Source organism: Salvelinus fontinalis, chromosome 31, assembly GCF_029448725.1.
Source record: "Salvelinus fontinalis isolate EN_2023a chromosome 31, ASM2944872v1, whole genome shotgun sequence".
Classification (NCBI taxonomy): Eukaryota; Metazoa; Chordata; class Actinopteri; order Salmoniformes; family Salmonidae; genus Salvelinus; species Salvelinus fontinalis.
The window spans coordinates 28,582,382-28,608,532 of NC_074695.1; the positions used below are offsets into that span (position 1 = coordinate 28,582,382).

General features: G+C 44.9%; 1 protein-coding gene across 8 annotated transcripts in view; it reads right to left on the reverse strand.

Annotated features, from left to right (window-relative positions):
- The window catches only part of LOC129829985 (ankyrin repeat and SAM domain-containing protein 1A-like), a 112,688-nt gene that overhangs the window by 8,314 nt on the left and 78,223 nt on the right, over nucleotides 1–26,151 (reverse strand). For 5 of the 8 annotated variants that reach the window (XM_055892078.1, XM_055892075.1, XM_055892079.1 and 2 more), the window contains 9 exons: nucleotides 21,430–21,474; nucleotides 19,075–19,144; nucleotides 14,743–14,858; nucleotides 3,091–3,189; nucleotides 2,811–2,957; nucleotides 2,227–2,643; nucleotides 2,028–2,099; nucleotides 1,684–1,770; nucleotides 1,153–1,290 (listed from right to left, as the gene is read on the reverse strand). In XM_055892078.1, the coding sequence (XP_055748053.1) occupies nucleotides 1,153–1,290; nucleotides 1,684–1,770; nucleotides 2,028–2,099; nucleotides 2,227–2,643; nucleotides 2,811–2,957; nucleotides 3,091–3,189; nucleotides 14,743–14,858; nucleotides 19,075–19,144; nucleotides 21,430–21,474 (1,191 nt within the window). The other 3 variants (XM_055892081.1, XM_055892076.1, XM_055892080.1) reach the window with 2 other exon arrangements.

A 26,151-nucleotide genomic window follows, 5' to 3' on the forward strand; every position in this document is an offset into this window, starting at 1 on the left:
TGCCAGCCTGGTGGGCTATACTCCTGTTGTAAATAGAACCAAATGTGCTTAATATTAGGAAAGTTCAGAAATATATATAGTATGCCTAGCCTATGGAAAGCTGATGGGATCCTCCTCTTTTTAATAGAGGCCATCACTCTGTTTTCTCATGCAATTGAATAGCCTATAGAAATGTTGTGCAACATGAGTTCATGGGCTCTCATGAAGTGTTTGATTAGACGTTCGAATACATTTGCATTGATGTCAGAGTGATTAGAGGGACGATAGAGTGCTGAGTACCAGGCGGTTAGCAAGTTTGGTAGGCTACTAATGACCATCAGCAACATCAGAGCTGGGAGAAGCCTAATTACTGTGACTAAACGTTTATGTGGAATTTGACTGCCGTCATGACTCGTGACCGCCAGTGTGGCGGTAATACGGTCATCGTCACCGCCTTGGGCCCATTTTTCTTGAGCAGATGGTTGGTGGGCCAGAACATATTTCAAACCTTTATTACATATGATCAAATATGCCTCTCTATTTATGCGTGGGAAAACTAGGGAACAGATTCCCTAAATTAAAATCACTTTGAGCTGAATTCCTGATGATTTTATAGTCCTTAATGCCCAACATATATTTTTTTTAAAGTACCCCCCCCAAAAAATTTACTCAGAAAACATGGGTGCCTGCCTATTGGGGAACCCTGGTTTAGACAAATAATCAGTTCTCTTCTCAGGAGGAACAGCGTGGTGGAGGTTGGCAGTTTAGTGATGGCCTCATAGCACCATGACTGTCGGAAAAAGGCAATCAAATGTTGCTGAAGTATGAAACCTCACAGGTAGAGAAGCTGGTCTAGAGAGTAAAGATAACAGTGATGCTGTGTTGCTGCCAATCAGAGTCACATCTCCTATGAGGATTAAAAAAGGTGGCTGGGAAGGAACCAACATGAGGACAGAGGAGAGGACATCACAGACCATTCTGTATGGACCTGAATCTACAGCTGAAAGATATTTGTATATGTACTGTGCTATGTGGTGTGGCAATAACATGTCTTAGTTTGGACATATTCTGAAAGGAATGCGATAGTAGAACATACAATGAAGTCAAGTCACGTCACTGCACTCTGAAGTGATTGGGTTAGAGTGGGATGATTGTGTAGGCATGTATTCTCACCACGTCCACTGTGCTGAACACATGGCAGTAGTGGTGGTTGGTTTGCAGGTCCTTGGTGATGTAGGCAAACGTGCACAGATCCTCTGGGTCCTGGGCCGCACACGAGATGTTCCGGATCTCATGCTCAGCTATGATGTTCTGTATGGGAGGAGAGTCCAACAAGACACTACAATGAGTATACTGTTTGTATAGTCACAGAGACATCAATAACTATCACATTCACATCTCCATTATGAAAGAACATGTCACTATGTTCTTAATTGCAATGGCGACACAGAAGTTTCTACCCTGTGACCCCTCAAAAAAGGCCTATCTGTCAGGTCTATGATACACTTAACAGACAGGGGTGACATTAAGTATGAAGGAGAGAGAGGGTGGGGCTGGATCAATGTGATAGGTGTGATGCGATGCTGGGCAGCCTCCTCTTCCCCTGGTGTCTAGTCTCCCTGGCTGGAACAGGTGTGTGTGTCTGTCTAGTTATCGCCGTATGGATCTGGTCCAAGGTGAAAAAGGGGCACCCAGCCAACCAACCTTATTGGCTGCGTCAATGAACTTCACCCCTTTGTATGTGATGGAGAGGACGATGGTGGGGACTTTCCTCATCTGCTCTGTCGACCTCTGGGAGAGAGAGAGAAGAGAGAAGAGAGAGAAGAGAGAAGAGAGAAGAGAGAAGAGAGAAGAGAGAAGAGAGAAGAGAGGAGAGAGGAGAGAGGAGAGAGGAGAGAGGAGAGAGGAGAGAGAGAGAGAGAGAGAGAGAGAGAGAGAGAGAGAGAGAGAGAGAGAGGAGAGAGAAATTAGTCTGGGTCCTTTCAGCAGAGATAGAGAATGATGTCTCTCTAAACATGAGGAGAGTAGTAGTTAAAGGCGTGACCTACCCTCATTTTGGCACAGGCGTCCTGGGTGGACTCTGTACCACGTAGCTCCTTGATGAGCATAGATCCCAGGTACTGGATTTTGAGTGAGAGAGTGTGAGAGTGAGACAGAGAAACATTAATATAGTAATACATAGAGTGGGAGACCATATATATTAAAGAAAGCCATTAGTGAGTTACTGCAGGAAAAGGTGTCCCTTACATTGGCTTCATAGTCACAGGACTCAAAGATGAGCTTCTCAGGCTGGTGGTGCCAGTTCTGTACAGGGGTGTAAGGTGCTGCCAGGCTGGGGGGTCGCAGGGTCAGACGGGGCTCCCGATGCCGCTCCTCATACCTCTCATGTGAGCGGTGTCTTCCACTGCGTGGCCGGTGGGGGTCCACATCGTAAGCTGGGTCAGGCCCCTTCCTCCTCCCAGGCTCCCCCAACGGCAGGAGGGGGTCCATGGAACGACCTGCATAGGAGTCCATGTGACTGATGGGAGAGGAGGTCTGGGATACAAGGTCCTGACACCTGATCTGGGACAGGCGGGGGGGCTTGACAGGAGGTTCCTCATAGGGCCGTTCTGCCAGCGAGGCGATGATGCGCTTTCTGTGTCCCAGCAGGGTGATTTTCAGTACCTGGAAGATACAAAACAGTCCTAACCACTGAACAAACCCCAACACACATTTCAACTTAAGTCCACAGTAACTCATCGAGCATATTGCCATTTGCATATATTTACTATTAAATTAAATGACTATTTCAAAATGTGCTCTCTCAAAGTAGATTTCAGAGACACACTCACTTTGACAATCTCCAGCTCCCACAGGTTCTTGACACAGTCGAGGCTGCGGTATCCGCTGGACAGGAAGTTGTGGAGGTACTCCTGCAGGCCCAGGAGGTCCAGCCAGGAGGAGAGAGAGATGCTGCCGTCACAGCCCAGGGCCTTCACCTGCAGGAGGAGACAGTCACACACTGATCACTCCACTCCCCACATAATCAGGGCTGATCACAATCGCTAGAGCTACTGCATGGGGCCATAGGGGAACTCATTAAAGTCAGGAGTTTGGAGAGACTAGGCTCACCTTTGGCAGGGACCGAGCTGCATGCAGGATCTTCCTCCGATGTCCTGGGTCAGTGATGCCTATCTCCCTCAGGTCCTGTTCCTCCATCACATTACTGCCCTGTAACAGAGAAAGGACAGGTTGGGTTAAAATGACGTCACAGTGACCATACTAACATGGCTTCAATGTTGCCGTAACAGGCTTAGCTGGACAGGGAATTTGATAACACAATAATTCAATGGAGGTGGTTTTCTAATAGAAATCTAACACAGCATCTTAGTGTTAAAAGGCTAACCAGACCCAGACAAAGACAGACCCACGTGGTTGGTTAGTGAGCTGCCTCCCCTAATGCTGCCATTGCAAAAATAAGGGGTCCATTTCTTTGGAGTGTCAAGCACTTCTCCCTTCTCCCATAGAGAGAACATACAGCTGACTATAGCACTGAAATAAACGTCAATAAATCCCTCTAGTAAATGTAATTTAAGTGTATGAGAGAGGAAAGGCGAGGGAGGGGGACAAGCACCAGGGAGCATGAGCAAGGGTCAAACCTTGCTCATGCGGCAGGTAGCCTAGTGGCTAGAGCGTTGGGCCAGTAACCGAAAGGTTTCTGGTTCGAATCCCCGAACTGACAATGTAAATCCCCGAACTGACAATTGTCGTTCTGCCCCTGAATAAGGCAGTTAACCCACTGTTCCTAGGCGTCATTGTGAATAAGAATTTGTTCTTAACTGACTTGCCTAGTTAAATAAAGGTAAAAAAACTAAAAATCTACAGTTCCACACAATATCAACTCCAAGGCTGAGAGTCCTACTGTGTCGACAACCGCAGGCAGCACTAAATGACTTTGACCACAAAAGAAGGTTAGCCTCCCTCCACCGAGTGTCACTCATTGGGTCCTTCCATTGGCCTGACGTGGTCAAATGAAAGAGGAATTACTAGCCATTACTCAAATGACCAACTAGCTAGAAGTCTGCTTGTGTATGAGCATTCTGGCACTGACTTGGAAGTTGCTGCTGGCACACACTTAGTAGAAAAGTGTGTAAAGCTCCATGGACCCTGCAACAGTTTTGTGCATGAGCCCTGTCAGTGGGGTGGAGGGGGATGGAAGGTCAGGAGCTGACAAGCTGCTTTCCTGCAGGGGCAAAGGGAGTGAGATGGAGATGGATAGGAGGGAGGGGGCATCAGTGTGTGTGGGTGTGTGTGTGTTACACAGCGTAATCTATACAGTGGTAAAATGAGTCATGAGGACTGTGGCTCAGCCATGGCAGGGAGGCAGATAACCAGGGATTTGGTGTGTGTGTGTGTATATGCACTTTCTTTTGGCTCTACTGTATTAATCTGAGCATGTGCAGTGTGTGTAAAGATCACGACTCAGGTATTTTCCACTCTGTTAGGATTATGTACGTGTTTATGGGAAGAGGGTAGATACAGAGAGATATTCACAGAGAGAGAGAGATTCACAGAGAGAGAGAGGGATTCACAGAGAGCGAGAGAGAGAGAGAGAGAGAGAGAGAGAGCGATATACAGAGAGAGAGCGAGAGAGATACACAGAGAGAGAGACACACAAAGAGAGAGAGAGAGAGATACAGAGAAAGAGAAATACAGAAAGAAAGAAAGAAAGATGAGAAGAGGAAATACAGTAAAACGTTTAGACAACGGCTCATTGTGTTTCCTTTATTCCTCTAATAACTCATAGTGGAATGACAGCTCTGGGGACTTCTACACTCACACCTTATCTGATCACTTCATTCATCTCTCCAGCTGATGATTTAGAGCCGAACAATACAATGAGGAGGGGAATGAAGCCAGAGTACAGCTGCCCACATTTTCTTGGAGTGTTTAGAGTTTGGAGCACAGACGGTACTACTGCTGCTGGTGCAGATGAGGCTATAGCTGATCAATGGCTCTTTCTGTGTATGGAATACTAAAGGAGGAGTAGCTACCATTCACATCAGCCCCATCTATCCGTCAGCACCAGGATTCAATTACGTTACGCAACAGGTATAACAAAAGACCACTATGGAACACATACTGCTACATTTCTACTGCTGGGCTGGGGAGTCAGTGAGAGGTACGAGGCAACATGGTGCAAAGCAATGGTAAATTACTGTAGATCCCTCATTCTCGACCTTGTCTCAGGATGATAAGTTGGTGGTTGAAGATATCCCTCTCGTGGTGTGGGGGCTGTGCTTTGGCAAAGTGGGTGGGGTTATATCCTGCATGTTTGGCCCTGTCCGGGGGTATCATCAGATAGGGCCATAGTGTCTCCTGACCTCTCCTGTCTCAGCCTCCAGTATTTATGCTGCAGTAGTTTATGTGTCAGGGGGCTAGGGTCAGTCTGTTATATCTGGAGTATTTATCCTGTCTTATCCGGTGTCCTGTGGGAATTTAAGTATGCTCTCTCTAATTCTTTCTTTCTTTCTTTTTCTTTCTCTCTCTCGGAGGACGTGAGCCCTAGGACAATGCCTCAGGACTACCTGGCATGATGACTCCTTGCTGTCCCCAGTCCACCTGGCCCTGCTTCTGCTCCAGTTTCAACTGTTCTGCCTGCGGCTATGGAACACTGACCTGTCCCAGACCTGCTGTTTTCAACTCTCTAGAGACAGAAGGAGCAGTAGAGATACTCTTAATGATCGGCTATGAAAAGCTAACTGACATTTACTCCTGAGGTGCTGACTTGTTGCACCCTCGACAACTACTGTGATTATTATTATTTGACCATGCTGGTCATTTATGAACATTTGAACATCTTGGCCATGTTCTGTTATAATCTCCACTCGGCACAGCCAGAAGAGGACTGGCCACCCCTCATAGCCTGGTTCCTCTCTAGGTTTCTTCCTTGGTTTTGGCCTTTCTAGGGAGTTTTTCTTAGCCACCGTGCTTCTACACCTGCATTGCTTGCTGTTTGGGGTTTTAGGCTGGGTTTCTGTACAGCACTTTGATATATCAACTGATGTAAGAAGGGCTATATAAATACATTTGATTTGAATTATACAAATCTGTTTATTTTCAAATCAGGCCATCATATGAGGATCCAAGACGTAAAGGGGAGTTATTCAACAGTGCAATAGCATTCATAAGACATTCATAAGGTTGTTCGCTATTGCAGACTATGCTTGGAAGATTTAGTGTGTTTGCAGTGTTAGTGTCCTTCACTAATGGCGTCAGAGGCTGCCGTCCATGTCAACAGAGTGATTTCCAGGACCAACACAGACACACATACTGTAGATCCCTCATCTCTGGCTGACTGCATCTCTCTGATCCTGACACTCATACTAAACACCTTCTGACAACCCCCCACATCTACACCATTTACCACAGAGACTAGAGAAGGGCCCTTGCCTCAATGACAAAAGAAACTTGAAATGGATTATCCAATTTCTGATGAAAGGCAATTGAGTGGAGGAAATTCTCTAACTGTCTGATATGAGACAAAATGCAACATTCACCCCAACCTATCCCTGCTGTATAAGCGTTCATCGGTCAACCCACCAAGGCCACAAACTGCAAGAGAACTTGTGATAAACAGTCTTAATCAGACTCCGACGACTGGGAACTCTGGGAGAATCTGACCTCTTCCAGTGCAGGCTTTGCAGAATATAGTGAGAATACATTACATACAGCACCAAGGACTGAAGGGGACATGCTCAGTCTGGAACACGACTGCTCCAGACAGTCTTGTGCCATGAGCCTGGGGGACTGAGGCAGTTAGGTGGGTATGATCCATTAGCCAGGCTATGTTCTGCCAACCAAAGAAAAAAGTGAATGGTGGGCTCGAGGGGGTGTGCGTGTAGATTGTGAAAATGTTTTGACAAATGGACCTCAATCAAGAAATTCCTTTCCAACTTAAAGCTAATCCTTTTTTAATAGCTCAACGCACACAACAATGTAAAAATCAATTAGGCCCTTCCTCCGCTATTCCTGACTTTACCGAGCGCGGCAGTTAGTCTGTCCTCTCTCTGTCATTTATTCTCACTATAACCCGCACACACCACTGCCTCCGATGAATAGGTAATGGAAATATTATTCCCAGTAGAGGCTGTGGTGTGTTCATTACGTGACTACTTTGTGCCAAACCAAACAGAATAGAAGAGAGAGACTGGACTGTGAGGATCACACAGCCTGGCGTATTAACAGAGGAAGGACTGGCTGGCTGCTCCTCTCCTCTGATATTGCTCATTGGCATCATTGTGATGTTTGATTACAAGCCGAGCAGGAGTCGGAGCCTCTTCCCTGGGCAATCATTACCAGTACTGTGCGCCTGCCTGCGACTTCTCTGCTGATCTCAGAGACTTCAAGGAAATACATTTTCCCTGGCTGCCTTGATGAACACACACTCTACTGCTGTGAAGTCTCACCAACAGAGCGGGAGCCTCAACAAAGATAAGAGACGTTGTGAATGCTATCTCAGTCTCGTTTCTATCACAGTACCACCTGCCACTAGTAGGATGCTTTTGAAGTTAGAGTAGTCATTTATGTACAAGGAAGAGGTGTCCGTTTCTTGCGTCAGGCATTACCAGTCTAGCTGACAGCGTGCAGAGTACAGATGGATGCTTGCTTTCTTCTTCCACTCGTTCTCTCTCTGGGTCAATATAGATTCAAGTTTCAAGTTTTAATGCCATGTGCACAAGTACAGTGAAATGCCTTTCTTGCTCCAAACCAAACAATGCAGTAATCAATATCAATGTAGCACTAAAAATACCAAGGTAGAAATACAAGAGAAATACAAATAAAAGGAACATGAGAAGCTATATACAGGGTCAGTTCCAATACCATATTTACAATGTGCAGGGATCCTGGGTGATAGAGGTAGATATGTATCGGGGTAAGGTGACTACGCAACAGGATATAAGATAAACAGAGTAGCAGCAGATAAATTAAGATTGTATGTGAGTGTGTGTGCGTAGAGTCAGTATAAATGTGTATGCATGCTATGTGTGTGTTGGAGTGTCAGTGTGCAGAGTCCTGTGAGTGTGCATAGAGGCAGTGCAAAGATCAAAATAAATACAAGGGTCAACTCAGATAGTCTGGGTAGACATTTTGTTAGCTACTTAGCAGCCTTATGGCTTGGGGATAGAAACTTAAGGAGCCCGTTGGTGTCAGACTTGATGCTCCGTTACCGCTTGTCGTGTGGCAGTAGAGAGAACAGTCAATGGGTTGGGTGGCTGGAGATGAACAATTTTCTCGGCCTTCCTTTCACACCGCCTGGTATAGAGGTCCTAGATGGCAGGGAGCTTGGCCCCAGTGATGTACTGGGCTGTCTGCACCACCCTCTGTAGCGCCATGCAACTGAGGGTGGTGCTGTTGCCAAACCAAGCAGTGATGCAGCCAGTCAAGATGCTTTCAATGGCGCAGCTGTAGAACTTTTGGAAAATTTGAGGGCTCGTGCCAAACTTTTTCAAACTCCTGAGGGGGACGAGGTGCTGTCTTGCCTTCTCCAGGATCAGCTCCTTGGTCTTACTGATGTTGAGGGAGAGGTTGTTGTCCTGGCACCACACTGCCAGGTCATGGACCTCCTCCCTGTAGGCTGTCTCATCATCGCCGATGATCAGGCCTACCACCGTCATGTCATCAGCAAACTTGATGATAGTGTTGGAGTCGTGCGTAGCCACGCAGTCGTGAGTGAACAGGGAGTACAGGAGTGGACTAAGCACACACGCCTGTGGGGCGCCCGTGTTGAGGGTCAGCATGGCGGCGGTGACGTTGCCTACCCTAACTACGTAGGGTCAGCTCGTCAGGAAGTCCAAGATCCAGTTGCAGAGTGAGGTGTTCAGTCCCAGGGTCCTGAGCTTAGTGATGAGCTTTGAGGGGACAATGGATATTGAACGGTGAGCTGTAGTCAATGAACAGCAATTTCACATAGGTACAGTATCTTATCTAGGTGGGTGAAGGCAGTGTGAAGAGCAATTGAGATTGCGTCATCTATGGATCTGTTGGGGTGGTATGCAAATTGGAGTGGGTCTCGGGTGACTGAGATGGTGGAGTTAGTGTGTGCCATAACCAGCCTCTCAAAGCACTTCATGATTACAGATGTGTGTGCTCAGGGCGGTAGTCATTGTGGCATGAAGCCTTTGAGTTCTTAGGAACAGGGATGATGGTGGTCAACTGTGGGGATTACAGACTGGGACAAGGAAAGGTTGAAAATGACTGTGAATATGCCTGCCAGCTGATCTGCACATGCCCTGGAATACCTTCCACCACCGCGGCCTTGCGAGTGTTGACCTGATGAAAGACCTTACTCAAGTCGGCCTAAGAGAGCGAGATCACCTGGATCGGTGGGTGCCCTCACGCACGGTATTGTGCTCTTATTGTCGAAGCGTGCATAAAATGTGTTGAGTTCGTTTGGTAGATCACGACAGGATCTTCCTTTGTAATCGTTAACGGACTGTAGACCCTGCCACGTGCGTTGGGTGTCAGAGCCTGTGTAATAGGATTCCAATTTATTCCTATATTGTCCTTTTGCTCGATAGATGACTATGCAGAGGTCATAGTGGGACTTCTTGTACTTGTTCCGGTCCTCAGCCGTAGCCTCAGGGTGGTCTGCGATGGCCCCATGTGTGGTAGCCCTGTCCTTTATTTTAGCGCCAATCTGTTTCAATCCAGAGTTTTTGATTGGAAAAGCAGCGAACCTTCACTGTGGGGACAACGTCGCAGATGCATTTCCTCATGATGCCAGTGACGGAGGTGGTTAGCTTGTTGATGTTATCAGCAGAGTCTCGGAATATATTCCAATCAGCGCTAGCAAAGCATAATCTCTGATTCTGATGATCATTTCTCAACAGAAGCGAGTCACGGGTTCTTCCTGTTTGAGGAAGCAGGAATACGGAGTCATGATCTGATATAGAAATGCATCTCATCATTTTTTTAAAGGGCTTTCCTTCACTCGTATCCGACCACACAATCACTGTTATCGTATTGATCTGGTGCTGGGAGCAGCTTGAGGGCCAAGGAGAGATCACAGTACTCAGACTGCTGGAATAAATTGAGTTTAATTAGGAAACTTCAAGGCCGCTCTGTACAACATACATTAAGACACAACACTGACTCCCCCCAAAACCAGGGGTAAAATCTTCAGATGGGTTGTTCTCAGATAGCCATCATTTCATTTCACATGCATTTTTGTGCAGTCAATATGAATTGAAGATGGGGGGAAACTGATTAAAATGTATTTTAATTATTTTCTGACAGCAGACTCTTTGAGCAGCTGAACCTAAAAGCTGTGAGTTGTCAGATAGCTGGAATAGAGGTCTTAATCACACACACAAAAAAAATGTGTGTGGAGTTTGTTTTTGTACCCCATTGACAGACATGTGGCAGAGTGACTGTGAAGGTTTATTAATGAGAAGGGTATATGAGGAGCTTATGCAGCTTTCAAAACCTACTGGTAATGGACCAGGAGATTAGTATAAAGAGGTTCATCTGTCTGGTAAGTACAGTTTTAATTACTTTTGGCAAGGACCATCATCTTCCTTCCAAATTTGGCAACAGATATAGGCCCAGTACAGTTGGCACGAGCAGATACACACACACACACACACACACACACACACACACACACACACACACACACACACACACACACACACACACACACACACACACACACACACACACACACACACACACACACACACACACACACATACACACACATACACACACACACACACACACACGGTTTCACCGATACAGAGACACTAAGAAGAGCTTGGACATACACACACACTCTCTCCATGCCTCCCTGATGAGTTGTGCACATCAGATATTCATAGTGCATAGGGAGATATGTAGAGTCACTGGTGCTTAGCATCCATGGCACTTGTTGTAAGCCCAGTGCGGTCACATCCCTGGCCCAAAATATTACACTTTTTTCTATGCGTCTCAAGCTGGAAATGCTTGATCGTTTACAAACCAGTCCACAGACATTTGAAAGACTGCACAGATTCCTGTGGGTGGTTTGGGGGGGGGGGGGGGGGGGGGGGGGGGGTTTGGAAAAGTAACACGAGGAAAGTTATTTCCAGGCACAAAAACTCTTAAAAGGTCACCATTTCCTGAAATATCTGACAAGACGAAATGCTACAAAAAAGTTACTGCTTTTATCCAAATCCCTCCTACAGAATTGGGCAAAGCAGGTGGTTTCTGAGCCTAATAAAAAAAGGTAGGAAATTGGCAGTGCCATCCTTTGGAGAGAATTGAGGGAAGGAGGAGGGAGAGAATGAAGGGAGAGGGAGATCAGAGCTTCACGTCAGAGCATTTAACACAGGTATTGATGTGAAAGAGAGAAAGTTAGCCCTTCCCAACCCCATGTCCTTCCCGCAAGCTCCAGAATCTAGACACTCTATACAAACTTGTCTCTCTGTGCGTTAGGATTTCAAAATGCTGATCATGGATTGTGCAGAAACCCAGAGAAATAAACCAATCAGGAGGTGAGAGAAAATGTAAACGACTCAGCCCTTTAAAATCCCACTGGAGAATGATCTGTAATTCGCTGGCATATGCAGAGTATGCTCCCATGATGTAGTAGTTCATTAAAGATAATCATAGCAGGTGCATTTTCATGTAGCGTATCCACTCTGACACAGCTGGTCCATTCAGCCATTAAACCAAAGTGGCAGTATAGACAAGGCCAGGGGCAGGTCAGGATCATAAACCCAGGCCAAGCTGCTCCTGGTCAGGCTGCTGCCTCCAAGGTTGTGTTGATGCCAATGCTGACTTTTATCCAAAGTACACCGCAGAGCTGGATAATACATCAGATTGGCGTTAATTAAACACAAAGTCTAGTTAGTGTCTGCTGTACAAGGGTACATCTAAACCACTGAAGGAGGATACAAACAATCAGGGAATAAAAGGAAAACAAGGGAAGGCAGTCTGTTCTCTCTGTTCTCAGAGACTCACTCGGTAGGCTACAATTGATGACCGCCCGCTAACGTAATTGACTGTAATCATAGCAAACAATCAACATTTCCCATTGACCTTCACTGTCTGGAGAAGACTTTACCAACGCTCTGAGTGTTCAAATGATGCATCATTTGTGGGGAAGGACACATTCAGCACCTGTGACTGTCACTGTAGATATTTTAAGGGGGGAAGTACCCTCTAAATATTCTCTCGCACGCCCACACACAGACAGAAGAACACAGACACCAACTCTTTTGAGGGAACTCTTCAGGGAAGGTGTGTGTGTGTGTAGGATAGAGAGTTAAGCCTAGGTGAGGAGGGACATCTTCATTCTGACACAACATGGCTCTCTAATTTACAGCTCCCGGCCCAACAGACTACTCTTCTGCCTGGCCAGTAGAGACCTCCATCCTCTCCTCCATCAATCATTACTGAAGCTGCTAAAACCCATCATGGCTGGAAAACAACCACGCAGCACATCGGGGGCTGGATAACCCTTGTCAGCCTGGCAACATCACAATAACACCAACCCACCGGTTATTGACATATAGTTCAATTATGGTGAGGCAGCAGCTGGTACTCAGGCAGCCAACTGATTGTGAGTGAAAGAATGTGAGACTGTGGAAGTGTGGCTGAGCAGCTGTAAGGTGAGAGTTAGGCACAATGGGGCTCCCAACAGTAATAATGGCATCAAACACATAACTGCTGACAGCTGCGTGATAACACAGGTTGTGTTGAACTTGTGAACAGGCTGAATAGGTTTTGTGTGAACTGTGCAGCTTTCTGTTCGGCACAGATACCTCTTGAGTATTAAGCCTTTCCTTGTCCCCCTCGCTCAACCCTGACTCGGGTTGCAAAGCTACCGTTAATTTACCAAAGTTACAGGAATTTTATGTAATTTTGGTAATTAAGAGAAAATCTATGGCAATCTATCATAACTTTGGTAATGTATACTTGAATAACTTTAAAATATATATATCTTCATATATAGTATTCATTGTTTATATGTGTCCATATTGTCCATGAGTTTCTAGTAGATAAACCATATGGTTCAATAGAATATAGCCTAATTAATGAAAAAATCTTAACAATGGCATTATTTTCTATTAACTCTGCAACTCTTCCAACTATTGACTTATTTCGCAACTGCCCCCAGTTTCATGCCAAAACATTGACAACAAATACATATTGACATAGTGAAATAAATAAAAGTGTGTATAAAAAAATAATGGTATTCACTGAGTTGATGGTTTATATTTAGGATAATGTTTTACCGCTTTGTCAATATATGTTTTACTTAAAATCATGTTATTTAATTATTTCAAATATTTGACTTATGATAAGGCCACACAGTGGGCTAGAGATAATTACAGACACCTGTGATAATTTCAAGTACACAAAAGGGCCACTAGATGTCTTGTGATAGATTACATAAAATCCTTGAAAAATATCAAGATTCTGGTAGTTTACTGGTAAAGTTTCCAGTAATATACCCTCTGGTAGTTTACTGGTAAAGTTTCCAGTAATATACCCTCTGGTAGTTTACTGGTAAAGTTTCCAGTAATATACCCTCTGGTAGTTTACTGGTAAAGTTTCCAGTAATATACCCTCTGGTAGTTTACTGGTAAAGTTTCCAGTAATATACCCTCTCTTTGAAACCCTATCTGCTCCATCTGCAGTGCTGTGGTGTGCTCTTGGCTGCGGCTCTTTATTAATCACGGCACTGTCCTTGGAAATATTTAACAGTCATTTATTCACAGCAGTTGTGACTGACTGTCAGTGTGTGTGTTAGAAATAGTGTGAGAGAGAGAGAGGGTGAGGGAGCCTAGGGGGTTCACTGGTATTTTCATCTTTAATTGCTTTCGTTAATTTCGTTTACAGAGTAATTTAGTAAACAGGAACACCACATTAAGGGGATTCGATGCCAATGTCACCAACCATGTGAACATCATCTAATCAGACAGCCACTGAGGAGGGGACCCAATAAATCAACCTCCAAGCATCAAACCAACCAACTGCTCCAGTCCTGTCAGAAGGGCAATGCTAAAAGGTGACCTTTCCAATGAGATGATGCATGCCTCAACACTGTACAGCACATGTAATCTGAGCAGGGAATTTGATTAACTGTATTCAATTATCCAATGAGGAAAATTGCATGGAATATTTGGTGACATTACATACATAAACACCCTTTTCAATTCTTTTCAAGATGAAGCTTAAATCATGAAACACAATGATGCAATCAATTACGCAACATAGGCTTTAACCAGTGTGAATGAAGAAACGGCAATTCTTCAAAAGTTTCCTGACGTGAATGAGATCTCTGACAAAGACATCACACAAGGAAGGACAGGACCCCTTGAGGACCTGGGTCTTATTGCACAGAGGAGAATCAGGAACATGTGATTGAATGAAAAGGGGAGGCAGGGATCTCAGGGGGGGTTCAGTAAATTGGAATTTACAGGGAAAGCTAATGGGATCTGCTTAGGCTAATGGATGGCTGCATCGATACTTGATTAATACCAACTGAAGGAAGAAGAGGAGACTGATTCTCTGAGGTCTGACTGACTTTGAAAGGAGGTAGGCAGGCAGAACAAAATAATAGACAGATGAGAGAAAGAGGCAGTGAGATAGGAAGCGGGGGTGAGACAGCCCCAGATTAGCCCCCAAAGGAGTGAGAGGTAGGTACAATTAAGAGGATAAGGAGAGAGCGAGAGAGAGAGAGACAGCGAGAGAGGAAGGAGGGGTGCGTTTGTGTGTGTGAGATTGACTCACCATGTAGTGCAGGTCGTCAAAGCCATTGAGCAGCAGCTTGCTCTCGTACTGCGGCAGCCCCACGTGTTCCAGCCAGTCTCCCACTGGCTGGTCCAGCAGCCGCCCAGCCGCCCCACCTGCAGACAGAGGGAAGCGCTTGAGCAGGGAGAAGCCTTTGAGCCGGTAGCAGCGGCACTCCGACGACGACACATGGCACTGCCACATCATCCTGGGCCAGCAGAACCTAGCGCACCAGCACCACGAGGGCAGGGGAGACAGCGTGACGGTGGCACCACAGTGGGCAGGCGTTGGCTCCCGCACAACAGCAGGGGCCAAACCACTTTCACCTGGGATCGAGTTAAAGACCACTGGGTCTCAGGGGGCGAGGGGCTTCTGGTCCCCTCTCCTAGTTAACAGCTAGAGTGCTGTGTCCACTCTGCTCTGGTTACCAGCTCAAAACCAGAAATACATTCAACAGAGTCGAGAACAGCCACACATGTAACATTGTTCTGCTTAGACAAAAACGCTCCATATATTACATTCTATTTACACAAGATGAGTTCCCTTGAAACAGGAAATAGGCTATTCTGTCTAAAGTTGCAAGCTTGCTGATTCCTCCTCCCACTAATTTGCTCCAGTTGTTTATGAGGGAGAGGATCTCAAACGAGAGAGAAGCGTATCACAGCAGTTGGGGGGTTTCTCTCCCAGAGAAAAGTTCTTTAGAACTCGCACGGAGCAGCAGGAGAAGAATGATTGAGACAGTTCATCCGTGGCCCATCACAGTTTCTCGCCACTTCTCCACACGGTCAGCAGATCACACTCGCACCAGGCAGGAGTCTCCCACCTGGATTACATGTGTGAATCAGGAAACCCATGGTGGCAGAGAGGAATGACAGACAGCGGTGATAATTGAAAACAGAGTGACAGTAATTAGCTTTAGATGGCTATGATGAATCAATCAAGGTTACTAGCTGTGCTTAGAATTAACTCAATGTCTACATGTGAATCCTGAAACAGAAAACACTTGAGTGGGATGGGTAAGTGCTGAGATGGGGCATTCACTCTGGACCTGTAAACTACTTAATCTAATACATGAAGTAACTAATTCTGATCAACGCTAACTCAAAACATGCACCTTTGAGTTAATCCGAACGATTTAGGCTGTAAATGGTCACAAGCTTGCATGACTTGGGATCAACATCATTCATTTAACTCAAAGCTGAATATTAAAACTTTCCAGCAAAAATAATCTGTCCCCCTGTGCAGCCATCTGCCATCACCACTCAAACAGTTGGTCTAGTATCCTTCAAATTAACTGCAAATCATTTCAATATTTAAATAGGCCACTCACTGCTTCCAGGCCAATCTTGAGAATCAATTATTTCTGTGCCGAAATGATGTAATAGATACAGTAGATTTAAGTCATCAATACAGAGATATCTAATGCAAAACAATCTAACGTAACCAATACGTTGTTAACCTATAGAAACGCTACTACAACCCCTGACCCTGTCCTGTCAGAGTGTACCCAGAGTGCTGATCCTGTCATTCTACACAGAACATACTGTACACACACACTTTAGTCCTCACAGCACACACACACTTCAGTCCTGTCCACAGCCAGTACACTTCAGATTAGGAACAAATCTAGCAAGTATCCAGAGTCCACTACTTCACGCGGCTTTTAAGACCTGCTGCAAGTCTCCAGGTTAAACTCCTATGCTGCCGGCATGAAAGCTTTGAGACCGCAGCTCTCCAGGCACACAGTCTGCTTGTCACTCCTCGAGTCTAACGGCAGGCAGCTCCCTTCTGCTTTAACTCAGATACTCCACTCAAGGTGTTCAGGCAAACGGACGGTCCACACACAATCCTAGAGATGCTCTGAGTGGTGTCCTTCCATTGTCTGGACTGTTCAAAGTACTACTGCCTGCGATTCCTCTCTCTCGCTCTCTCTGACTCCCGACTCCCAACTCGCTTGCTCTTCATCCATTACTCCCTCCCCCTCCCTTTCCCTCCCCTCTCTCCTTCTCTCTTTCTCTGAGACACCACAGGGCTGCTGTTCATTGTCTGTGAGTGTGAACTGCTGCCATTCCTTTCAGCTACAGGGAACCCTGTCCCTCACTGCTTTCACTTGTTCTCTGTTAGTCCCTGATCTTTTGATCACTATCCCTTTCTTTTTTCTTTCTATATCTCTCCATCTGCCAGCAGAGAAGAATAGGACAGGGACTTGGTACAGGTTCTATAGGGACCAGCAATGGGGAACTTCACAGCTCCGCCGCTATCTACCACCACCACTGTGGAGAAGGAATACACTGAACTCAATCAGAAGAGAGAAGTGTCTTTTCACATGGTGTGCAACAGAAAGACTTTTCTGTCCTTTCTCAAAGAAGCCTTTCCTAGCAGCAGGTCCCATGATCCCATGACAGTCAACTCATTGAGATGGTGCTAAGGGGTGTGGCTGGTGGAAAATGTGCTTTAGGCTCACAGAGCAAGGCTAACAACCCAAACAGCCCACGGAGAGCAGCAGAAGTCGCCCTGGGCAACAGCTTTACTGCACTGGGCTTGCCTTATTCTTGCCTTAATGCAAGTTTGCAAGGTGAAATGAGCTCATTCCCTGAAATACATGCCTCTTAATATTTTAACAGCTCACTCCAAATGCAGACCACAACAAACAAGTGAAAAACTGCCAGAATGCAATAACGCCAACGGTTTTCCTTTCTTTCTCTTTCTTCAATGGAACATAGCCGTTGGCTTAACGTTCAACGCTGGTTCATCTCCCTTCTGTGACTGTAAAGAAGCAGCATGTTGTGGAGAGGAGGAGGAGGCTGACAGGAATGGAGGCCATGGTTCTGGTTCACTACCACAGTCCCCTGGTCCCTGAGTGACTATCCATCAGAGCTAAAGGACAGGCCAGCTTTACAGGAGAGTAGCAGACTGTACTTTAGGCTAACATAGGTGGTATATTCAGTGCACATAATCCTGTGACTGCACAGATATCTGTTAAAATGGGTCTATAGTAAATCCAATTCACGGAAATACACTTTGTCCCTTCCAAATTTAGCCATATTGTTCTACAGCCACAAAGAAAACGAGGGCAAAACCAGCGAGTGGGGGGTGCAGTGTCGGACCCCCAGTGAAGACATTTTGGCAGAAGTGATGTACCAATCTGGGTCAGAAAACAGTGTCTGACAGCCTTAAACCAAGGACAGCCACAGTGTGAGCCAATGGATTCATGTCCTTACAGTAAACCTTCTACTTAGGTTACATAGAACACACTGGGAATTGTTGAAAGTCATTTCTAACAATGGCTGAATAAACTCAACTATTAATCTACATTCAAAATATGGCCATGTCCTTCACTGGTAGTAATGTAATCTCTGGTCACCCACTATTATAACAGGTCCCTCTTGTGTGCTATTCAAAGAGCCAGCTGCCTCCCGGATGGTACATTTTTGTGTCCGACTCAGTCATCACTAACATCAACCCATTCATCCCTTCCCACATACTCTCTGATTCCAAGGGGTTCGTGTTTAAATGCGGAAGACACATTTTGGTTGAATGCATTCAGACTAGGTATCCCCCTTCCCTATATGCCGTCAGTGTGGGTATCATGATTCATGTATTTACAGTATCTTTCAGTTCCCCAGCTTTAAGCTATTCACATGGCTCAAATGACTGGTCTCCAGGGACCATTACAAAGCCCCAACAGCATACACATGAAGTGGTGGTGGTGGGTCCCCTAACATAATGCCTAAAAGACACACACAAGCACAAATAGGATGCCAAGGCATGAACAACAATGCCAACTGAATTACATACTTTATAAAGACTAATCGACATGGCTTTGGAGAAAACAGAAAGCAGTGAAATGGAACATTCTGGAAAAAAATATATACTTGTTGAATTATCTCGGCCAAAATAGCCAGGCGTGTAATGAAAAGGTTTTACCTTATAGCACCAGGGACACATTGTTGGAATCACAGAGCACACCATTCTAACTGGGATGGAATGTATTACACAAGATGGTAAAGGAAGATAAAGACGAAATAAATGTATTTATTATCTTTATACCCAACAACACGCAGAACTGACTATAGGAAAGATAATACAAAGCTCGACTTTGGAAAGATGGATCATGGGAGTCTTAACCAGAAAGAGAGAGTTTCAATAGTAGACCAGGGAAATAAAAGTTGACATTAGGTTGGGATGTTCTTAAATAAAAGTGACAGGGGAAATGTAACCTGTACCATGTTCACTAAGCAGAGTAAGTGGATGCATTGCATATGCTATGATAATACTGCATGTTAAGTTACGTAAAATGCTTTGGGTCAGGGGACTGTCATCTTACAGTACCTGGGGTAGCGTACTGCTGGTCTCTGGAGAAATCGATGCCTGCGCCAATCAGCGTCATGATCTTCTCAATCTGAGGAGAGGAACAGAGCAGAGTGTCAGAGGGAAAGACAAGATGGCTGCCACACCTCTCAGCAAAAGGACAAGAGTTACCCACATGCATTGAATCCCACACTGCAGTACAGTAACCCTTAATGTACCCTTAAATAATGCCTAATGTTGCTGACCAGACTTGTCTAAGACCTGTGGGCTGACAGAAGAGAATGGGCTAACCAATACATAGAAATGTTATTAAGAATTGATCAAAAATGACTACACATCTGAGTATCATGTTACAACTTCATTTTTAGAGGGACTGCAGGGCAGTCTAATTAATTTAATTTCAACATTTCTTTCTTATGAGCCTTTGCAGCCTGCAGCCAAAACATTGTAACAATGTAGCTAGGCTCGATATCACAGCAGCAGCCAGTGAGCCATTCTTTCATTAATTCATTTAGAGTACCTGATGTCAAACAGAATCAGAATTCAACAGGAAAGAAGACACATTTGGTTAGAGGAAAAGAACTGGGGCTGCATATGATGGAGCTATTATTTCCCTACTTCAGAGAACTCTGTTTCCTTCCTTCTCCTTTCTAAATATACGACAGAAATATGGCAATCGATCCAAACCCAAGAGGACTTGTTATTGATTATTCCCCAACGAAGCATGCCTCTAACACACACAGAACACACCTCCCCCATCTCATCCATCATCCAACTATAGATGATGCCCAGGTACTCTGATAAGGTATAATTCACCATGAATCCGCATAAGACCAGAAACACACACACCTGTCCCAAACCCATCTCCCTCACACTCATTCAACAGCGAAGCAGCAGTATCAACAGGCCGTAGAGCAGAAAGATTAAAAATGTCACACACCAGACAGGCCGACCCAACATGAGAAATAGAATCCCTCATTCTACTTCCGTGGACCAAGGGCAGAGACAGACGACCAACAAACACTGCTGTCAGAGCTGTCAGCCACTATCACAGTGTCCCCCAAACACTTGAGTCTCCACTTGCAGGACAAATGTGCTCCGTCATGAGAGACAGGCTCTATTCTTTACATGAGGCCCCTTTTCATAGTTTGGAACAGATGGTTGTTCCACATGACTGACACTTAATTCAATCAGTGATCATTTTCAAGGAGAGATGTCATTTCACACAGGAATAATTGTAGGGTTTTGATGTAAATGTCAACAGTGCTTTGCACAGTTGTAAAGAAAAAGGGTAAAACTCTAAAAGCAATGGAATTTCACTACCTAGAGCACTTTATAGTTTATGAAAAAGCCTGGTCTCTATCCAGGTGAGAAGTTAGATGCAGTGCAGAGACTAGCTATGGGCCACTGCGTCAGCATGTGTGATTTGACCTCTCAGCTCTACGCTGACCTTTTCTACAAGGTGCACCTGTGCGCCTAAGTAAAAAAATGTCGGCGCACGCAAAGACATTTAGGAGCACAATGGTAAATATGTGAGATATTAAAGCTAAAATCCTTAATTTCGCTAGGCGCACTGCTGCTCCTAAATTAAAATTCCAGGTCGCAGAGGAAAATATTTAGGCGCATATGCAAGTACAATGGTCACAATGTAGAGCCCTGCCTCTGGTAGACACTGCATGCTGCTGCCTGGAGGCACTAGGAGAACAGGAAGCCTTATATAAACTCTTGTTAACAACTTAATAATACTATCTACCATTCTCAACCACTAGAACTAAAGGAAGAGATGGGAAGTAATCCCACATTATACACATCGGACCAGTATAATGAAATGTGATTGCCAGTTTCTCAGGTCAATGCACAAAGAACAGGCCTGGCCTCTATTATGTAACCTTACATTTAAAAGTAGGAGAATGAAATGCATTAGTCCCAATTCCACATGAGAGGGCTACCTTGGAAATGACTTTAACTGGATAGCTTAGTCAGTTTGACACTTGGTGAGCAGTCAGTCTATGTATATTTCCCAGCAAAAAGATTGTGGAAATTAGCATTCAGAGTGATCACGGTTTGATCATCATGGGAAGAGGTAGCTAACAATTGGCGCAATAAAAGAAGTTGACTATGAAAGGTCAAGCAATGGAGCCTACTTAGGTAGGGGTCTTGCCTTACAGACAAAGCAGTGAACAACAGACTAAAAGGTTAGATCGTTAGAGTAACAAGAGTCTCACAAAAAGGTTATTCCCAAAAAATAACAATCGTATTCACCTCCATCAATAAGAAGGACCAAGAAGAAGAGGAAAGACACACACCAGAAAGAGAAGAGTACCACAGGACCAAAATAAACACCAACGGAGATATATGAAGGACGTGCTCTCTTACACTTTCAGAGGACTGAGGTCTCCGAGGAGGTAGTGTGGGAGGCATCTGCTGGGAGAGAGTCAGGTTGTTGTTTGGTTTTCATTTCCACATTCTAATGTTTTGGCCCAGCAGAGCAAAATGTGTGAGACCAGACCTGACTTCTTACATTTGAAGAACATTCAAAATGGAAAACATAAAACAAAATTCCATATGGCCATGACAAACATCCTCATTGAAAAGGAGAACATCCTGCATCAAGAACCGAACTGCAATTGTGAAAATACTTTGTTGATAAGCGATGCCCAGATCATTGCAGAATTACACTTTTTGTTGTTGTAAACTATGAACTAGCATCATGCAGCCATCCGGCTGATCATTTAAAGAGCTGAAGCGTGTGTGTGTGCACGCGTGTGTATTACTCTTTTGAAGTTTCCTTTTCCCTTATTCATTTTCAAAGTTAATCCTGCAAGAAAGACACTTCATTTTCATTTCGATGCACGGTGTGAAAAGATAAAAAAGAATTTGATCCATTTCCTGCTCTATCCGATCTCAAAATTTGACATCTCCCTACACTGAGGAGCAACACACTCCAGAACCAGCCTCACCCTAGACAAATTAGGAACTGGATGAGTCACACAGCTCTATTAGAAACACCCACACACCTCTCCATGCAGTACCATCAGAGATAGCTCTCGTTTTACTGAGGGTTTTACACTTCAGGTGTCAAAAACGGTTTGTCTTTTCTGCCATTTAGAACAATACTGGAGCTGAAGGTAGGCCCGGAAATCTTGCTTGACCCTTCTATTAACATTTTTCACTGACACTATGCACACTCACAGGACTCTACACACTCACACACATACACACACACACACAAGCTCCTGCTACTCTGTTTATCATACATCCTGATGCATAATCAACTTACCCCTATAAATATCTACCTCTATCACTCCAGTATCCCTGAACATTACAAATATTGTATTGGAACGGATACTGGAACTGATCCTGTATATACTCTACCAGTCAAAAGGGACATACCTACTCATTCCAGGGTTGTTTTTTAAAACTATTTTCTACATTGTAGAATAATAGGGAAGCCATCAAAACTATGAAATAACACACATGAAATCATGTACTAACAAAAAATATTTTATATTTGAGATTCTTGAAAGTAGCCACCCTTTGCCTTGATGACAGCTTTGCACACTCTTGGCATTCTCTCAACCAGCTTCAAGAGGTAGTTACCTGGAATGCATTTCAATTAACAGGTGTGCCTTGTTAAAAGTTAATTTGTGGCATTCTCTCAACCAGCTTCACCTGGAACGCTTTTCCAACAGTCTTGAAGGAGTTCCCAAATATGCTGAGCACTTGTTGGCTTCTTTTCCTTCACTCCGTGGTCCAACTCATCCCAAACCATCTCATTTGGGTTGAGGTCGGGTGATTGTGGAGGCTAGGTCATCTGATGCCGCACTTCATTACTCTCCTTCTTGGTCAAATAGACCTTACACAGCCTGCAGGTGTGTTGGGTCATTGTTCTGTTGAAAAACAAATGATGGGATGGCGTATCACTGCAGAATGGTGTGGTAGCCATGCTGGTTAAGTGTGCCTTAAATTCTAAATAAATCACTGACAGTGTCACCAGCAAAGCACACACACACCATCACACCTCCTCCTCCATGCTTCATGGTGGGACCCACACATGCTGAGATCATCTGTTTCACAAAGACACAGCGGTTGGAACCAAAAATTTGGACTGATCAGACCAAAGGACATATTTCCACCGGTTTAATGTACATTGCCCGTGTGTCAAGCAAGTCTCTTCTTATTATTGGTGTCCTTTAGTAGTGGTTTATTTGCAGCAATTCGACCATGAAGGCCTCATTCACACAGTCTCCTCTGAACAGTTGATGTTGAGATGTGTCTGTTACTTGAACTCTGAAGCATTTATTTGGGCTGCAATTCCCGAGGCTGAAAACTCTAAATGAACTTGTCCTCTGAAGCAGAGGTAACTCTGGGTCTTCCTTTCTTGTGGCGGTCCTCATGAGAGCCAGTTTCATCATAGCGCCTGATGGTTTATGCGACTGCACTTGAAGAAACGTTCAAAGTTCTTGAAATTTTCCAGATTGACTGACCTTCATGTCTTAAAGTAATGATGGACTGATCATTTCTGTTTGCTTATTTGATCTGTTCTTGCCATAATATGGACTTGGTCATTTGCCAAATAAGGCTATGTCCTGTATACCACCCCTACCTTGTCACAACACAACTGATTGGCTCAAACGCATTAACGACAGAAATTCCACAAATTAACTTTTAACAAGGCACACCTGTTAATTGAAATGCATTCCAGGTAACTACTGTACCTCATGAAGGTGGTTGAGAGAATGCCAAGAGTGGGCAAAACTGTCATCAAGGAAAAGGGTGGCTACTTTGAAGAATCTCAAATATATTTTTTTGGTTACTACATGATTACATATGTGTTATTTCATAGTTTTGATGTCTTCACTATTATTCTACAATGTAGAAAATATTAAAAATAAAGAAAAACCCTGGAATGATATGTGTGTCCAAACTAATGACTGGTACTGTAGCTTACTGGCACTGACCCTGGAACTGATCCTGTATATACACTGCTCAAAAAAATAAAGGGAACACTTAAACAACACAATGTAACTCCAAGTCAATCACACTTCTGTGAAATCAAACTGTCCACTTAGGAAGCAACACTGATTGACAATAAATTTCACATGCTGTTGTGCAAATGGAATAGACAACAGGTGGAAATTATAGGCAATTAGCAAGACACCCCCAATAAAGGAGTGGTTCTGCAGGTGGTGACCACAGACCACTTCTCAGTTCCTATGCTTCCTGGCTGATGTTTTGGTCACTTTTGAATGCTGGCGGTGCTCTCTCTCTAGTGGTAGCATGAGACGGAGTCTACAACCCACACAAGTGGCTCAGGTAGTGCAGCTCATCCAGGATGGCACATCAATGCGAGCTGTGGCAAGAAGGTTTGCTGTGTCTGTCAGCGTAGTGTCCAGAGCATGGAGGCGCTACCAGGAGACAAGCCAGTACATCTGGAGATGTGGAGGAGGCCGTAGGAGGGCAACAGGACCGCTACCTCCGCCTTTGTGCAAGGAGGAGCACTGCCAGAGCCCTGCAAAAGGACCTCCAGCAGGCCACAAATGTGCATGTGTCTGCTCAAACGGTCAGAAACAGACTCCATGAGGGTGGTATGAGGGCCCGACATCCACAGGTGGGGGTTGTGCTTACAGCCCAACACCGTGTAGGACGTTTGGCATTTGCCAGAGAACACCAAGATTGGCAAATTCGCCACTGGCGCCCTGTGCTCTTCACAGATGAAAGCAGGTTTACACTGAGCACATGTGACAGACGTGACAGAGTCTGGAGACGCCGTGGAGAACGTTCTGCTGCCTGCAACATCCTCCAGCATGACCGGTTTGGCGGTGGGCCAGTCATGGTGTGGGGTGGCATTTATTTGTGGGGCCGCACAGCCCTCCATGTGCTCGCCAGAGGTAGCCTGACTGCCATTAGGTACCGAGATGAGATCCTCAGACCCCTTGTGAGACCATGTGCTGGTGCGGTTGGCCCTGGGTTCCGCCTAATGCAAGACAATGCTAGACCTCATGTGGCTGGAGTGTGTCAGCAGTTCCTGCAAGAGGAAGGCATTGATGCTATGGACTGACCCGCCCGTTCCCCAGATCTGAATCCAATTGAGCACATCTGGGACATCATGTCTCGCTCCATCCACCAACGCCACGTTGCACCACAGACTGTCCAGGAGTTGGCGGATGCTTTAGTCCAGGTCTGGGAGGAGATCCCTCAGGAGACCATCCGCCACCTCATCAGGAGCATGCCCAGGCGTTGTAGGGAGGTCATACAGGCACGTGGAGGTCACACACACTACTGAGCCTCATTTTGACTTGTTTTAAGGACATTACATCAAAGTTGGATCAGCCTGTAGTGTGGTTTTCCACTTTAATTTTGAGTGTGACTCCAAATCCAGACCTCCATGGGTTGATAAATTTGATTTCCATTGATCATTTTTGTGTGATTTTGTTGTCAGAACATTCAACTATGTAAAGAAAAAAGTATTTAATAAGAATATTTCATTCATTCAGATCTAGGATGTGTTATTTTAGTGTTCCCTTTATTTTTTTGAGCAGTATAGCTTACTTACTTGTGTTTTTCTTGTTTTTATTTCTCGTGTTTTTGTTCTACTTTATAGTACTACTGATATTGATTACCGCATTGTTGGGAAAGAGCTTGTAAGAAAGGCATTTCACTGTACTTTTGCATGTGACAATAACTTGAAACTTGCTCACAAACAGAAATGAACATAGCATAACAAGCATAAACACATTTTAATCTGTAAAAACATGCGGCAGGTTGCAAATGGGACTTCTATGACAGCAAGCGACAAGCTGGCTGGCACGCTGGCTGACTCATTCAGGTAGCCTAATTTGAAACAGATGTGACTAAACTACCTTTCCCATCACCATCTGCTGGTTCTCCATACGGTCTTAACTGGCAGCCTCCATACTGGCTCTCCTCTCTGTGTGCTCACTACGGATGAGGCACATGCATGCTCAAAAGAAAGGGGACAAGAGGGTTTAGCCTGAACCATCTGTGGAATAGGGGGGGTTCACTGAGCTTTTTGATCCCACTCTTTTCTCTCTGCCCCTCCCTCCTCATTAACTAGTCCCCTCCATGGCACTGGCA